Source organism: Sinocyclocheilus anshuiensis, unplaced genomic scaffold (genome assembly GCF_001515605.1).
Source record: "Sinocyclocheilus anshuiensis isolate Anshui unplaced genomic scaffold, SAMN03320099.WGS_v1.1 scaffold181, whole genome shotgun sequence".
NCBI classification, from domain to species: Eukaryota; Metazoa; Chordata; class Actinopteri; order Cypriniformes; family Cyprinidae; genus Sinocyclocheilus; species Sinocyclocheilus anshuiensis.
Genome location: NW_015540898.1, coordinates 41,994 through 58,041, shown reverse-complemented (window position 1 = coordinate 58,041; position 16,048 = coordinate 41,994). Strand labels below are relative to the sequence as shown.

The window sequence follows — 16,048 nt, the reverse complement described above, 5'->3', positions numbered from 1 at the left end:
GCAGTAGCACTTTTAGCTGTAGCTTAGCATAGATCATTGAATCTGATTAGCCCGTTAGCATCTCGCTCAAAAATGACCAAAGAGTTTTGATATTGTTCCTATTTAAAACTTGACCCTTCTGTAGTTACATCGTGTACTAAGACCGACGGAAAATGAAAAGTTGCGATTTTCTAGGCCGATATGTCTAGGAACTATACTCTCATTCTGGCGTAATAATCAAGGAACTTTGCTGCCGTACCATGGCTGCAGCAGGTGAAAAATAGTCCCCAGCTAGGTAACTTCCAATAAGCCTATTTTCAGGCGCCGCCGGAATGAGAGTATAGTTTCTAGTCATATCGGCCTAGAAAATCGCAACTTTTCATTTTCCGTCGGTCTTAGTACACGATGTAACTACAGAAGAGTCAAGTTTTAAATAGGAAAAATATCGAAACTCTTTGGTCATTTTTGAGCGAGATGCTAACGGTCTAATCAGATTCAATGATCTATGCTAAGCTACAGCTAAAAGTGCTACCGCCAGACCCGGAGATCGGCTGAATGGATTCGAAAACGGTAAAACTCAACTGTTTAACTCTAGGGGAGCTGGAAAATGAGCCTATTTTCAAAAAATAGTGGAGTGTTCCTTTAAAGTTAATTTTAATTTAAACAATAAACCTCTGTTTGCCGAACAATATAGGGAATTGTTAAATTTGATTACATTTTAAAAGATGAATTAAAATGTTTTAAAAGCTTTATGCGTTCATTTGATTATCACCGTTTTGATAATAAATTTGTATTAAATCATAAAATACAGAATCCACACAAATTAAAACAGACAAAACAGAATTTCTGAAAAAAATTTAACATTTCATAGGGCCTTATTATTGTTCAATTTTATTAAATTGTTAAATTGTTTAAGTTGTGGGAATGCATTTAATTAAACATGCTTTTTTTATTATTAACATAAAAAAAAATGAAACAGAATTTGAGAAAAAATAAAATGTATTTCATAGGGCACTATTGCTGTTAACATTTTAATAATTTAATTAATTAGACATATTTTTTGAGTATTAAAATCTATTTAAACCATTAAAACAGAACCCAAAGAAATCAAAACGGAAAATATGGAATTTGGAACAAAATAAAACATTTCATAGGGCACTATTATTTTAATACATTATTAGATTGTTATAGCCTTATGAATTCAATTAATTAGACATGCGTTTTGATTATTAAAATTGAACGAAACCATCAAAATTAAATAGACAAATATGACTGCTGCACTCGCGTCTCACACAAGAGATGTAGCCATGCAAAGTTGAAACAGTTTAAACTTTTAGAACACACGTCGCGAATTTGTGGAGTTTTATTCCTTTTCACTGCTTCTCTTGTTTTTAAATGAAATATGCGTGATGGGTGATTCGGCTCTTTGTATTAAGCATGATGCAAATACATGATGCTGTTTTGTTCATAATTGTTTATGCAATTTACGAAATTATATTTGATTTATATGAGTTAATTTAGACGTAATGCAGGTTTTTTTATAGACATTTATTTCTTTGCGTTCACAATTTAAATGTGCTACATTACTTTGCTCACTGCGCCCTCCTGTGGCCTCGGGAGACAAGACAAAAGTTTCATTAAGACCTATTTAATCTGCATATAAAACATTAGAAATTAGATATTTGTTTGACTGTTAAAACTAAAAATATTTGTTGTTTGTCTCAATAAATTGGGTTAATTTAAAAATACAGTGGTTAAATTAAAAAAAAAAAATTCTATTGCTCTTTGCTTTTAAAAAGGTTATAAAAAATGTCAATAATTATCGAAACCGAACGATATGAAACATTATATCGTTGATAAAATTTTTTTTAGCTATATCGCCCAGCCCTATTTGTGAGGTCTAGGTTGTGCAAAAACACAGGCATCTTGTGATTTTGCCAGACTCGCAGACGTTTACTGAAGCAGCAACCAGCCATAAGAGCAGAAGGACGGCTGGATCCAGAGCTCTGATGTGAAATCATGTGGAAACACAGATCCTTTGGGGATGAACGGCCCATGCAAACACACACATCCCCCTATCCCAGCTTATCTGATTTGCTTCCACTGAACAAGCAGATCTCTCAAATAATGTGTGACTGATGGACACGCAACTGGCCTTACCGGTACAACCAGATTTAACACAAACAAAACAACGAGGGTCGTCATTTTAAAGGGACAGTTCACCCAAAAATGAAAATTCTGTCATTTATTACTCACCCTCAAGTCGTTCCAAACCCATAAGACCTTCGGTTCATCTTCAGAACACAAATGAAGATATTTTTGATGAAATCCGAGAGTTTTCTGAACCTGCATAGACAGCAAGGGAACTACCACAGTCAAGGCCCAGAAAGGTAGTAAGGACATCGATAAAATATTCCATGTGACATCAGTGGTTCAACCAAATGAAGCTACGAGAATACTTTCTGAGTGCAAAGAAAACAAAAATAACCACGACGCATGTGTGTGGTGCTGCTAACGTAGAGCATTGTTTACGAGCAGAGACATGCATCGTGGTACTCTCGTGAACGGAAGAGAAGAAATTGCTGAATAAAGCCCTTATTTTAGTTTTCTTCGCGTACAAAAGGTATTCTTGTAGCTTCATAAAATTACGGTTGAACCACTGATGTCACATGGACTATTTTAACGATGTCCTTACCACGTTTCTGGGCCTTGAATGTCTATATTGCATTGCTGTCTATATCAGAAAGCTCTCAGATTTCTCGCATTTGTGTTCTGAAGATGAACGAAGGTCTTACGGGTTTAGAACGACATGAGGGTGAGCAATTATTGACAGAATTTTCATTTTTGGGTGAACTATCCCTTCAAAGCAATGCTCTGTCATATAACACACAGCATGAAGCTGCTCACCTCTCTCTGCTTGGTCTCTGGGCACTCGGAGTGTAGCGTCAGCGTTGCGCCCTCGATGTTTCGCGGCATAGGGGTGGATCCCGGGTTGATGATGAACTGTATCTGGTCTGGTGAGATGGTGTGGTGTATGTATCCCTGTGACATGCAATCCGGGTCACCCATGAAGGCCAGAGAGCCCTCGTCTCCCTCGCCCTCTCCCTCTGGCAGGAAGGCCATGCAGTCTTCCTCACCCTCCTCGTCCAGGCGGATGGGGTCTTGTTCGATGAGCACAGTGGTGCGATCGTAGACCCTTCCCGAGGAGGACGAGGGTCCCGAGATTATGCCGTTGTCTTTGTCATAGTCGGCCATCTTGTCCTCATCTTCGTCCTCATGGTCCAGTTTGTCCACATCCTCTTCCTCGTCCTCAAAGAGCATGGCTGTCTCCGTGAGAGGGCCATTCTCTCCCATGATCCTGATGGAGGAGCTCAGTCCTGGATTTGTGTCCTCGTGCTTGCTTTTGTTGCGGCTGGAATAAGTTTAAAGAAGTTAAAGACAATATTCATAGTACACAATGTCAGGTAATCAAACTGAAAACAGGATTTATCGGCCTGAATCATGGACTGAACTGGCAACTGACTTCATAGTGCTGTCATTGTCAATTAATACTGAAACTATTATAAATTATTTTTGGTAATTAAAATAAAGGTGAAATAAAATAAGATATAAATATCAGATGAAAAACCTAAACTATTAAAAATAGTTTTCAGTAAATCAAACACAGCTGAAATAATATAAGCTATAGATATCAACTTAAAACTTAAAAAATTTAAAATTGTTTTCAGTAAATGAAATAAATCTGAAATAAAATTGGATATAAATATCAGAAGAAAAAATGTAATCAAAATAAATTAAAACTAAATAAAAATATAAAAAACAAATAAAATGACAAGCACATAAAATCTAAATAAAAATTCAAATAAATTTAAAAGGAAAATTGAAAAGATAAAAGGTTAAATCAAAATATTAACACTGTTCCTCGTTGAATCGTTATAATAACCGCGGGTCCTCATTGTTAAATGAGGAACAATGAGGAAATGTCAAGAACTATTAATGTGTGCATTATCAAGAAATAAAAATGCTCATTTGTAAGTTTCTGTACATTTAAACCAGCATAATTACCATGAAAATTACATATCCACATATCCGTTTTACAGTATGGTTGTAATAAATTGTATTTTAATATAAATAACAAATAATGTAATGTGTTGGAAAAATAGTACCGTGTCTCGTACTGTCACGAGAAACTAGGACAATGCAGGGAAACTATTTTTGGCTGGTGTTAGAGTAACAACAAAACTATAAGGGTAAATGTGCATTTGTAAACTGAAACCACTGTTGCCATGTACCTATAACAAATACACACACAATGGTCAACCTAAAACAAAAATGACCCAAACACACCGGCTGTGTCGCAAAACCTAGCTGAGCTGACTACCTAGACAGCACTTTGGACATCATTATGTTCATTATGAGTCAACACTGAAAATTATGATAAAAGGTTTTAAGATTAAGACGTTATCTAGAAAGACACCTTACTAGGTTATAATTAGAGCCCGACCGATATATCATTTTGCCGATATTATCGGCCGATATGAGCCTATCGCCGATATATCAGTATCGGCATATAAGCCGCCGATATGAACATTTACTTTTACAGAACATATAACGCAGATAAAATGTTTGAAATGGTGTAATTACTTAGTTTGTCCAGCAGAGTGCGCTCCATTGTTTGCTACTGGCGACCTGGATGAAACGCTTTAAAGCTTACCATGATTCCAGTTCCAAGGGAACGTACACGTTACAATCAAAGGGCATTAAAGTGCGCGAGACGTGAATTTATACGTGAAATTGTATTTATTTACAGGGGTATATTATGTCACACTTCACACTTCTCTAGTAAATGTTGTCTGTGTGTGAAGACAGTAGCGCAAATCCGTGAATGAATGTTCCAAAGTGAAATAAACTTCAACGGAATAAAGTTGAATGGAATGGAATTGAATTAAAGTTGAATAAACTTCAACTTTACTGTTCAGTGCACTGATGTCAGACTCATTTTGGATAATAAAGTTTATTGTTAAATTGTTAAATGCCCTGCCTCCATCATTACGTATCTTTGTCAGGTCATTATAAGTGTTTCCTCACCACATTTGAGTGATCATTGCAAAAAATGTGTTTATGTATATATATTCTGTTTATGTATATACTGTATTCTATATATAGTACCAGTCAAATGTTTGGACACACCAATGGGAAAGTGTCCAAACTTTTGACTGGTACTGTACTATAATATACACAAGGAATATCGGCCGATATATCGATGGTATCGACCTTTTTTTACTCCCTAATATTGGTATCGGCCCCAAAAAACCCATATCGGTCGGGCTCTAGTTATAATGGCCATAAATTCTGTCTAGGAAGGCAGCGTACCATCTCATGATGCTCGAAATGCTCTATGTGGGAAGCTCATTAGGTTATTATACCCAAAAACACTGTCTAGGAAAACAGCTGACTAGTTATTATGCCCAAAAATGCAGTCTAGGAAGGCAGCTGACTGGGGCGATATGTAAGGCTCACAGTGTACACTATGAATGGCTTTCTCATACTACTATACAGTTACAAAGGGGACATTATGTCTCAAAGCGATGGACATACCGTGACAACAAAAAAACCCTCATAATATTACACAATGAGCCTTTAAAGCAGGTGAGTTTATATGACTCCCGAGGCTTCTGTCATTCTGGACACTTTCTAGAAGTTTCCATGTTCACTTTGACATTGATGACAGCCACAAGTCAGACACGAAAACATTCACATTTATCAATTTGAACACACATAGAGAAAACCCGAGACCTTGAAACATGCAGTCCTTAATGACATCCACTCATAAATGTCTCATATTCAGCTTAAACTGGAAATATTCTTATAAAAACAAACGGGCATGTCAGTACTGCTAACCGTTTAGCTCACCTGTGTATTGAGGCTCCAGTCGTTCATCTGCTTCTGTCCGGTCAACATTAATAATATCCCGAAGACAAAAGCACTGAAATAATTAAGCAACGCATATTTCATATAATCACTTAAAACGGTCGTGTTTTATTAAGAATGCACAGAGAAGCTAACAGGCTAATGTGCTAGCAGGGTCTTCATTCACATAAATGACAGGCGTTAGCTTCGTTAGCACGCCATTAACACTAGTTTATAGATAATGTCGTTAGACACAAGCGCAGTTAATTTGCTTTAACCGGTTAAAGTGTAAAATACTTTGGACACGGCGAATAAGTGATGGTTTAAGCATACAGGGTGGATGTGTGCTAACAGATTCAACCCGTTAGCATTGAACTGAAACTGAGACAAGCCATTAAAACACCTGAACGACACCGACACGCTCTTACACCACAAAATCAAGCAGATTCAAATTATTAGATGTGTTTACCAGTGTTATAAAGACGCTCGAGGCCTCTGTAATGTTGTGTATCGGGTCCCGTCTTCTTTCCTCCCAAGCGGCACCATCATGAACAGCAGCGCACACAGACTCCAGATCAGTTCAGTTCAGTGTTTACAGCCAGAGCCCTTCACTTCACTCCAGCATTCAGCCGTTCACAGCAGCTTCTCCTCTGGAGCACCACAGCACTGACAGATTCTTCACAGCACAACATCTGCTTTCATCTGAACAGCCTACTAGTAAACAAGCAGCAAACACTCATTCCGAAAATATCAAAGTCAACTTTATTGTCATTTTTAGCGCATTGTGTGGGTTCTTGGCGAGCTGTGTAGACTAGTACCTCAGTTAGTTATACTGGGTTAACGGTAACACTTTACAACACTACCAGTCAAACATTTTTTGAACAGTAAGATTTTTAATGTTTTTAAAGAAGTCTTCAGAAATCATTCTAATATGCTGCTCAAAAAAACATTTATTATTATTAATAATCTTTTGAATGGTATAGTGTATAATGTTACAAAAGCTTTTTATTTCAGATAAATGCTGATCTTTGGATCTTTCTATTCATCAAAGAATGCTGGAATTTTTTTAATAAATAATAATAATAATAATAATAACTGTTTATCAGCATATTAGAATGATTTCTGAAGATCATGTGACACTGAAGACTGGAGTAATGATGCTGAAAATTCAGTTTTGAAATCACATTTTACAATATATTCTAATAGAAAGCAGTTATTTTAAATAGTATAAATATTTCACAATATTACTGCTTTTGCTGTATTTCGGATCAAATAAATGCAGGCTTGGTGAGCAGAAGAAAATTCTTTAAAAACATTAAAAATCTTACTGTTAATAAACTTTTGACTGCAGCGTACGTCTCATTAACATTATCTGCATTAATTAACATAATGAACAAGACTTCTGTAGCATTTATTAATGTTAATTTTTACATTTACTAATACATTCTCAAAATCAAACGTATATTATCATCGTGAACTAACATGAACAATTGTGTTTTTATTCATTAACATGAATAAATGCTGTAAAAATATATTGCTTACTGTTAGTTAGCAACTAATCATGCATTAACGAATTGACCTTATTGTAAAGTTTGACCAAATTAACATTATGATCAAAATTGTTTATTTACTAGTATTTATGGTAACACGTTACAATAAGTTTCTGTTTATTAGCATGAGATAACTACATTAGTTACCATGAACTAGCAATGAAAAAACGTAGAAAGCATTTGTTGATGTTAATTTCAACATTTACTAATTCATTATTAAAATCAATAGTTGTTTTGTTAATATTATTTAATGGACCTGAGCTAACAATGAGCATTTGTATTTCTATTAACTAATATTAACAAAGATTAATAAATACAGTAACAAATGTATTGGTCATTTTTAATCAAGGTTAGTTAATGCATTAAGTACTGTCAACTAATGGGAACTTATTGTAAAGTGTTATCACGTGATCAAATCAGGCTTCAGTATCAGAGTAAACAGGAGTTTCCCCCATAGCATGTTAACACAATAGGAGAGACCGTTCGAAAGGGAACATGTTTTTATTGCATCAATGCCTTTATTAGTATACTATTGTACAGTGGGATAAAGAATAGAAAAGAATCATCCCCACTTAAAATAAACACATTTTGTTGCATTGCAGCCTGAAATAAAGACGGACCCAGTTTTTGTTTCATCCAGTTTTCCTAGAGCATGTCAGTCCTTGGTAGTGCAACTGAAGCAAACAATCAACTATAGGCACCCATCAAAAGATCTCCGGGATAAAGTTGTGGACAGGCACAAGTCAGGATACAAATTATGTTATCAACAAAATAAATGCTCAATATTGGAATCACTGTGAAATACTTGTAATGGTTTTGAGGAATAAACGCTGTGTTTACCAACATATGTACATTGTCTTTAAACCAGTTATTATTTTAATACTTTATTTAGGTTGGTGTAAAAAAAATCTTGAAAATGAGCATGAAAATAAAAAGACATATATAATGGATTAATACCATTAATTAATATGGAAATTACATTCTCTAAATGAATTAGCGACTAAATAATATGAGCAATTATTTAGAAGAAACAAAAGGAAAAGACAAACACTGAGATTGTTATAATTGTTGAGATTTAATATAAAAGAACAACTGTTTTTTATTTACAAATATATTTAATTAAATAACCATTATCTTTCCAATAAAAACTCCCATTTGCTTTGTAATAAAACAAATTAGCTTCAATATCTGTTTAAAATGCTTTGAATTAAATGGCAACTACAAAGTATATCGACATAATTCTGAAACCTGGAATAAAAACAGGCATGTGAAATAATAAAGGCAACATGATGCAGTACATTATTCAGGTATTTTATCATGAATGTCTCTGTCAGAGGGCATCTGGATCAAGAAATGCTGGAAAAACTCCTTCACCTTTCTTTTTTCTGTGGAATCTTGCTTTGTGGGCGACCTGAGCAAAATGCCAGCAAAGATCGGGGCTGTAAACACAAGACAAATGAGTAGAGATGTAACGATTCACTCAACTCGCGATTCGATTCACAATTTTTTTTAACAAAATGTGATTTAAGACAAATTCTAAATTAAATGTGTCCTTTTATTAATGCTTGGACAAAATGCTGCTCCGCCAGCAGGCGGCGCTTAAAGTGTTTCCTTGGTTTACGCTGTAAACAAAGCAGCGCTGCACTTATGAACTTTAAGGCTATGTTCACACTTGGCGTCTTTTTTGACAAGAAAAAGTTGACAAGGGCGTTTTTTAATAAAAAAAAAAAAAAGCTGGCAGCGTTTCTGTTAGCAGCCGAGGGCGTCTTTTGTTGCTATAGCAACAGCTGCAACAGTAGCATAGCGTTGTGTGGAGCAAAAATGTCGAGAAAGAGGAAATTGGCTCTTGCGTTGGCTTTTGAAGTTAACGGGAAGAGAATGTCGGTTTACAATGACGTTTGTGGGTGCACGACATTATACGGGGAAGGAACCAGTATGGTGCTTACAACAATTTAGTCCAGGAGCTCTGGTTGGATGATGCACGGTTTGCGGCATATTTTAGACTAAACATTAAAACATTATTATTATACTAAATATTTTGTGCTCATATCATATAAGTCCTTGTGCTCTGAAACTAGTACGATCAGTTTATCTACCCGCACCTTCTCTATTTTTTCTTGTTCTTGTTGTTATGGAAACAACAGGTCTCGCTACTCGCTTGTCATTGGTCAGCTGTCAAAAAGGCGCTTGCCGGCGGTGGCGTTTAAAAAAGCGCTCAGGACTTTTTTGAAAACACGGTTTACTCCATAGGATTATAATGTAAAACAGACGCTGGCAGCAAAAAAGACGCCAAGTGTGAACACGCCCTAATAATATTGCATTATACAGAGGCAAGATGAAAAGAAAAAATACCATCTAAACTTTTCTAAAGACAGTAAGTTCCCTCAGACATACATTCATATGAACTCCTACACCTAAATGAATCGCGATTTGTTTAGCATCTCAACCGATTTGAATCGTCACATATTTGAATCGATTTTCAACCGGCTCGCGGTTAATCATTACAGTCAGTCAAATTGTTAAAATCAAATATTTCCAAGTTTTCAATGACTATAAAAAACCTCGAAAATCAAAACAGATGCCAAAACTTTACACTTTCTTTCATTTTCTTAACCTAGTATAGGATCACACTTCTTAATTATGCAACTAATCTGTTTTTAAATGACTAATAATAACATGAAGTCAACATTTAAGCAGTAGGATGACAATAGCTGCTTTGCTTCCAGCTGCAGTATTTGCTTCAGTAAACACTGAATGTGTCTTGGGTAAAATAAACTTTTGAGTTCTGCTTTCCATTGAAACTGGCCTGTGCTCTTAAAAATCTGCAGACAAAAATACACCAAAACAAGTAGTGAAAGTGCATCGTCAACCTACCTAAAATATTGACATCCAGCCGATTGTGTGCGGAGTACTTCAACAGCTCTCGAAGAAAGGCCGTCAAGTAGTTAAAAACATTTTTATGGCACTGAGGTAGCATAGAAATGATCTGTGGGCAGAAAGAAAAAGGAAACATGCTATTTTTACCGTGACTGCACTTTTTCAGATCATACAAATATGGCACTCACACAAATGGATACTGCATTGAAAAAGGCATATTGAAGACACAAACCTGTCTACACTGGCTGCTGTCAGAGCAGCACTCCAAGCACTGCAGGTAGAAGGAGAAGGGAATCACCGGTTCAGGAAGGGCATCGAGGAACAGGAGCAGCGCTTCGGACACAGAGTGGTTACTGCCAGCTAATAGCACTTCAGGTCAAGGGCACTCAACAGTCAAGTAGACTAGAGACACATGGAACTACAAAAGGGCTGCACTACGAATGAAGCTTCATTGATGGGAAATAATTGAGCACCAAAGCAGCAAATCAGCATATTAGGATGATTTCTGAAGGATCATGTGACACTGAAGACTGGAGTAATCATGCTGAAAATTCAGCTTTGATCACAGGAGTAAATTACATTTTACAATATATATTAACACAGAAAACAGTTATTTTATGTTGTAGTAATATTTCACAATATTTCTGTATTTTTGATTAAATAAATGAAAACTTTGTGAAAAAAAACTTGACCCCAAACTGCATTTGAAAATAATTTTACTAAATATTTCAGTCTTGGTGAGCATAAGAGACTTCTTTCAAAAACCTTGAAAAATCTTAATTATCCCAAACTTCTAGCTGCCAGTGTATGCTTTCCATGTACATTATAATATATATTCCATTTATCTACAGATTTCATCATTAAAAAATTATAATTCATAGCCTATTGTGGCCTTTTACAGATAAGCAGATCATAATTTAGGCCTGTATGTAATGTAATCTGAGCCATCATCTATGTTTAGGTCTATTAAGTCCTGAGCAAAAAATAGCCAATAACAGAAAAAAGTAAAAAACAAAACAAAAAAGAAAACATAAAACCAACCTAAAATCAAGTGCAAATGACATACATTAGTAAAACCAAGGGTACTATTTTTTTAATCTGGTCATAAAAACTTAAGTTTACTACTGCATTTATATTTTAGTTTTTATTATTTTTTTCTAATAATACAATTTTTAACGGGATCTTACAAAAAAACCCTTAACTGTCACCATCCCACCTGTGGGACGCTTGGCGCTCTTTTTTGTTGTTGTCTTTTTTCTCTATCAAATATTTTAGTAATCATTATAAATTGTATATCGTTTGAAAGCTTAGAAGCCCAAGATTCATCCTATGAGACATTGTGTTACCATGGAAATGGTACTTTAAAATCCTTTGGCGGTCTCCTCCCCCTTAGCGGGCGGTGTCAAGTGTCATATTACAAAATGCATTACGGTCTTTTAGAATCAAACCTTTTTATAATCTTGACAAAAACATATCATTGGAAAGGTCTGAGTCTCAGGATTCTATATTTGGTGATAGAAGTAATATTGACTGAAATCTAGACATTTGTGACAGCAAAATGCATAAAAAAAAATTCAATGGAGTTTGGATGGCACCCGGTGGCTGTTTGTGGTATAACGCCCTAAATAAAATCTCACAGAAACCTCAATTTTTTTCATATCAACTTCAAATTTGGAACATAACTTTTTTAGACATTTAGACACAATAATTTTAGAGTAAAACCTGTTATGTAAAATATTTTATATCAAATAAAATAAAACTTGTACAGTGCATTTTCTTTACAGTAAATTTAAACTTCTATAATTTTTTGATACTTTAATTTTTTGAAATAATTCCACTTATTCTGCAATAACCTGCTGATTGTCTTCTTTAAAAAGAGACTAACCTTTCCTCTGTAGAGTTCATGAATTATAACAATTTAAGTTTGGATAGCGCACTTTGGGGGGTGGCAGTTAAGGAGTTAATCCCATAACTCTTTTAGTCTTATCAAGCACTGTTATATTCTTGTTTTATTTATTTTTTTGCTCTTGCAATGTGAAAAAGAGAACATGGTCACCCATACAATATCCCATGAATTATTCCACTGGACTGCACTTGTTTTTTGCCCAAACCCTCACCAAGTCTTTCTCCTGGTCTATTTTTGCAGTTGCAAAATAAAGGAAACTCTTTTAATTTCTGGAATTATCCAGAGAAGAAGGAAACAAGCTGGATGCACGCTGAGTCAGTTCACCCCACAGACATGAACCAGTGACCGTGTGAAAGGATACGCAGAGTGTCTAAGCTGCCCGTGTCCAAACAATCGCGAATCTCCTCAAACTCGCTGCGCAGGCCGGGCTGTTGAAAGAGCTCTTCCTGTAATACAGACACAGTTCTTGGATGAACTCCAGACATTGTGCTTCAAAGTTTCATTTACAAATCAGTTGATGAATCACATGTGTAATTGTGTAGTAGATTTAGCCAGCCATCTCTGAACAACAAAGAATGGTTTGGGGAAGCTTTAATTTCTTGTTTCGGGTTACTGAAATAACTTTTAATGAATTTCCTCAGCAGATTCCTGCTTTAGTGTTGGTGCTGCTATGGAGAGCAGCTCAATGGCTCGACCATAAAAAAGACAAACAGCTTTTAGCAGCACAAAATTACAAAAGCACAGTTTAAAGGGGTCATATGATGCGATTTCAATTGTTCCTTTCTCTTTGGAGTGTTACAAGCTCTTGGTGCATAAAGAAGATCTGTAAAGTTGCAAAGACTAAAGTCTCAAATCCAAAGAGATATTCTTTATAAAAGTTAAGAGTCAACCATGCCTACCTCTTAAACCGCATAAACACATTTCATTACACCAAATACACAAAATAATGTTCTTTTTAGCAACATCATATGACCCATATGAAGAGAAAAGTTTAAGCAAGGTTAAAACACAATAATACGTGAGAAAAGGGCAATCCTGATGTCCTGACCTGTTTTTTAGCATTACGGAAGAGATGGTCCACCATCATCCATATTTCCTTGGGGATTTCTTGAGGTTTATCAGTCTCTGGGTTACTCACCTGGCTATTTGACTTCATAACAAACGAAAAGTATGAGGCAGGTTAATCATTCCCAAATGATTACAGCTTGTAACCAAGTTTATGATATGTAGGATATTTATTAAATGCGAGTATCCTTCACAGAGAAGACAACCCATAATGCATGGCAGCAACTGCAATTGCAAAAAACAATTCGCTCACCAAGATCATGAGTAGTGAGAAATGTTGGCTTTTTGTACACTACCGTACCAACAGTCTGGGGTCAGTAGGATTTTATTTTTTCGTCAAAGAAGTTCATACTTTTATTCAGTAAAGATGAATTAAATTGATCAAAAGTGACAGTAAAGAAACTGATAATGTTACAAAAGATTTATATTTCAAATCAATGCTGATCTTTTGAACTTTCTATTCATCAAAGAATTCTGGAAAAAAATGTATCACTGTTTTCAAAAAAATCAGAAATGTTTCTTGAGCAGCAAATCGGCATATTAGAATGATTTCTGAAGGATCATGTGACACTGAAGACTGGAGATGCTGAAAATTCAGCTTTGATCACAGGAATACATTTCATTTTAACGTATATTCACATAGAAAACTGCTATTTTAAATTGTAAAAATATTTCACAATATCACTGTTGTTTTTACTGTATTTTTTTATCAAATAAATGCAACCTTGGTGAACAGAAGGGACTTACTGTAAGATTAAAAATCTTACTTGACCCCAGTACCGGACTACTAAATATCAATAAAAAGCAAATGAAAAATTCTGTCATATTTGCTGATGTCAAAATATATTGCAATCAATCGTGAGATGAGTCTCTCATGCACTTCATTTAAGAAGCAAAGTCACTTATGAGGATCCTTTTGTGTTAAGATGCTGCCTCAGAAAGTAGCTGTCTATTTAGACAGCAGGGCAGCTCGCTAGGTTTTAAAACACTTGGTTCAAAAATATAACAGTCTGTGGATCTGTCACAAACAGCAATACTACTAAGTTACTAATGGCAGGATCTCACCAGCTCTCTGATGGTCTCCAGGGGCATAATATAACAGTCTGTGGATCTGTCACAAACAGCAATACTACTAAGTTACTAATGGCAGGATCTCACCAGCTCTCTGATGGTCTCCAGGGGCATTCCCTGGATGGGTTCTCTCAGCAGGCACAGGGTACTGAGAGACGAGCCGAAGCAGCTGGGCAGGTAGTTGCCCGTGACGGAGATGAAGTAGTCTTTCCCCCTGTCCAGATGCAGAACCAGGATGTCCTCCAGCTGCTGCTGGCCTGAGTTCAGCTCTGGGGCTGTAGAGCGGTTCACAAACACCTCCAGGTCGATGTCCACACTGGCACCTACACCAAGACCACAATGACATCAGTGACGCTAATGTGAGACTGAATAAAACTGATCACTGATCTGTACCAGTAACGACTGATCGCTGCTACGGACGGAAAACATGCAAAGGGAGATTTGGACTCAAGAATGACTAAACGCTTTTGTATTAAGTGGGTGTGATATGTAGGGATGCATGATATTATCGGAACGTTATCGGAATCGGCCGATAATGGGATTTGAAAAAATGATGCCGATATGCCTTGCCGATAGCTCACATGTTCTCAGGGTGTGATAGTGATAAGATCACGTCAGCAGTGTGCTCATTCTTGAAGCAAACTTTTGCCTGAATGATGATTAGATTCACTGTTTCGCCGCATTTAATTTGAGAACGCACATACAGAATGACAGCGGCAGTCAACAGCGGCAGCCTCCCCCGGGTCCTAATGTCCCTCCGGTAAGGCCTTTTATTTATTTAGGGGGCTCTGTTGGCCTGCTTGTAATAAAATGAAAGTATAATACACAAATATCAATAAGATACTTGTGTTTCTGAATAAATAAAGCAGTATCGATGTCATAACTATGGCTTAAGGTCAGAAGCTATAGCTTACATGACAAAAAAAAAACATGACACTTGTCAATTAAATAATTTAATATATACAGATTTATTAATTAATATATATAATATGTTTTTTCAAATGGATTATGAAAGCTTAAACACAAGGAGTTCTAAAAGATTTTTAGAATTTTTACAATTCTTTTGTTTTAGTTCCTGCCCCACTGGCAGATATTTTTGCTTGTTTTAAGCAAAAACTAACAAAAGTTTTATAATTTTTTTTACAGAAAACAAGACTTGTCATTTTACTTGTACAAAAAAAATTAATCTTGATTCAATACCATTTAGATATTTATACTAGAAAACAAGACAAAAACACTAAGAGAATCATTTTTTGCAGTGTGTATTTTTTCAAATGGAATATGAAAACAAACATAATGAGCTCTAAAAGATTTTTAGACTTTTTACAGCTCTTTTGCTTTAGACCATCTATTAATGTTAAATCCACAAATAAAATGTTAAGGTTTCAGCTGCATCTATCTGGGGGAAAAAAAAACAGCAGAGATTGATTTTATTGTAGTTATTTTCAAGGCTTTCAATGTACTCTCATTTAAAAATACATTTAATAATGTTTATTAGTTCTAACAGATTAGTTTTCGTTTTTGCTCAAAACTAATCGAAATTAAAAAAAAAAATGTTTATAATTTCCACAAAGGAGAAACTTGGTGTTGTTTCAAAACAAACGGAAATATATATCTGTATTAGGGCTGTCAAAAAAAAATTCGAATTTCGAATATTCGTCGAATTTAAAATAAAAATCCACATTCAAAT

The 16,048-nt window shown here is 35.4% G+C and overlaps 2 protein-coding genes across 4 annotated transcripts in view; both read right to left on the bottom strand.

Annotated features, from left to right (window-relative positions):
- The window catches only part of LOC107688967 (metal regulatory transcription factor 1-like), a 34,273-nt gene extending 27,818 nt beyond the window's left edge, over window positions 1–6,455 (bottom strand). For 2 of the 3 annotated variants that reach the window (XM_016486817.1, XM_016486816.1), the window contains exons 1-3: window positions 6,359–6,455; window positions 5,893–5,965; window positions 2,887–3,391 (exon numbers count right to left, since the gene is read on the bottom strand). In XM_016486817.1, coding sequence (XP_016342303.1) covers window positions 2,887–3,333 — 447 coding nt within the window. In that variant the 5' untranslated portion in view covers window positions 3,334–3,391; window positions 5,893–5,965; window positions 6,359–6,455. The remainder of the gene's footprint in view (window positions 1–2,886; window positions 3,392–5,892; window positions 5,966–6,358) is intronic. The other variant, XM_016486818.1, reaches the window with a different exon arrangement.
- A 2,060-nt stretch (window positions 6,456–8,515) lies between these two features.
- Window positions 8,516–16,048, bottom strand: part of LOC107688966 (type II inositol 1,4,5-trisphosphate 5-phosphatase-like) — a 32,038-nt gene continuing 24,505 nt past the window's right edge. Inside the window, exons 17-22 of the mRNA XM_016486814.1 lie at window positions 14,446–14,681; window positions 13,271–13,372; window positions 12,584–12,668; window positions 10,549–10,676; window positions 10,314–10,425; window positions 8,516–8,878 (exon numbers count right to left, since the gene is read on the bottom strand). Coding sequence (XP_016342300.1) covers window positions 8,739–8,878; window positions 10,314–10,425; window positions 10,549–10,676; window positions 12,584–12,668; window positions 13,271–13,372; window positions 14,446–14,681 — 803 coding nt within the window. The 3' untranslated portion in view covers window positions 8,516–8,738. The remainder of the gene's footprint in view (window positions 8,879–10,313; window positions 10,426–10,548; window positions 10,677–12,583; window positions 12,669–13,270; window positions 13,373–14,445; window positions 14,682–16,048) is intronic.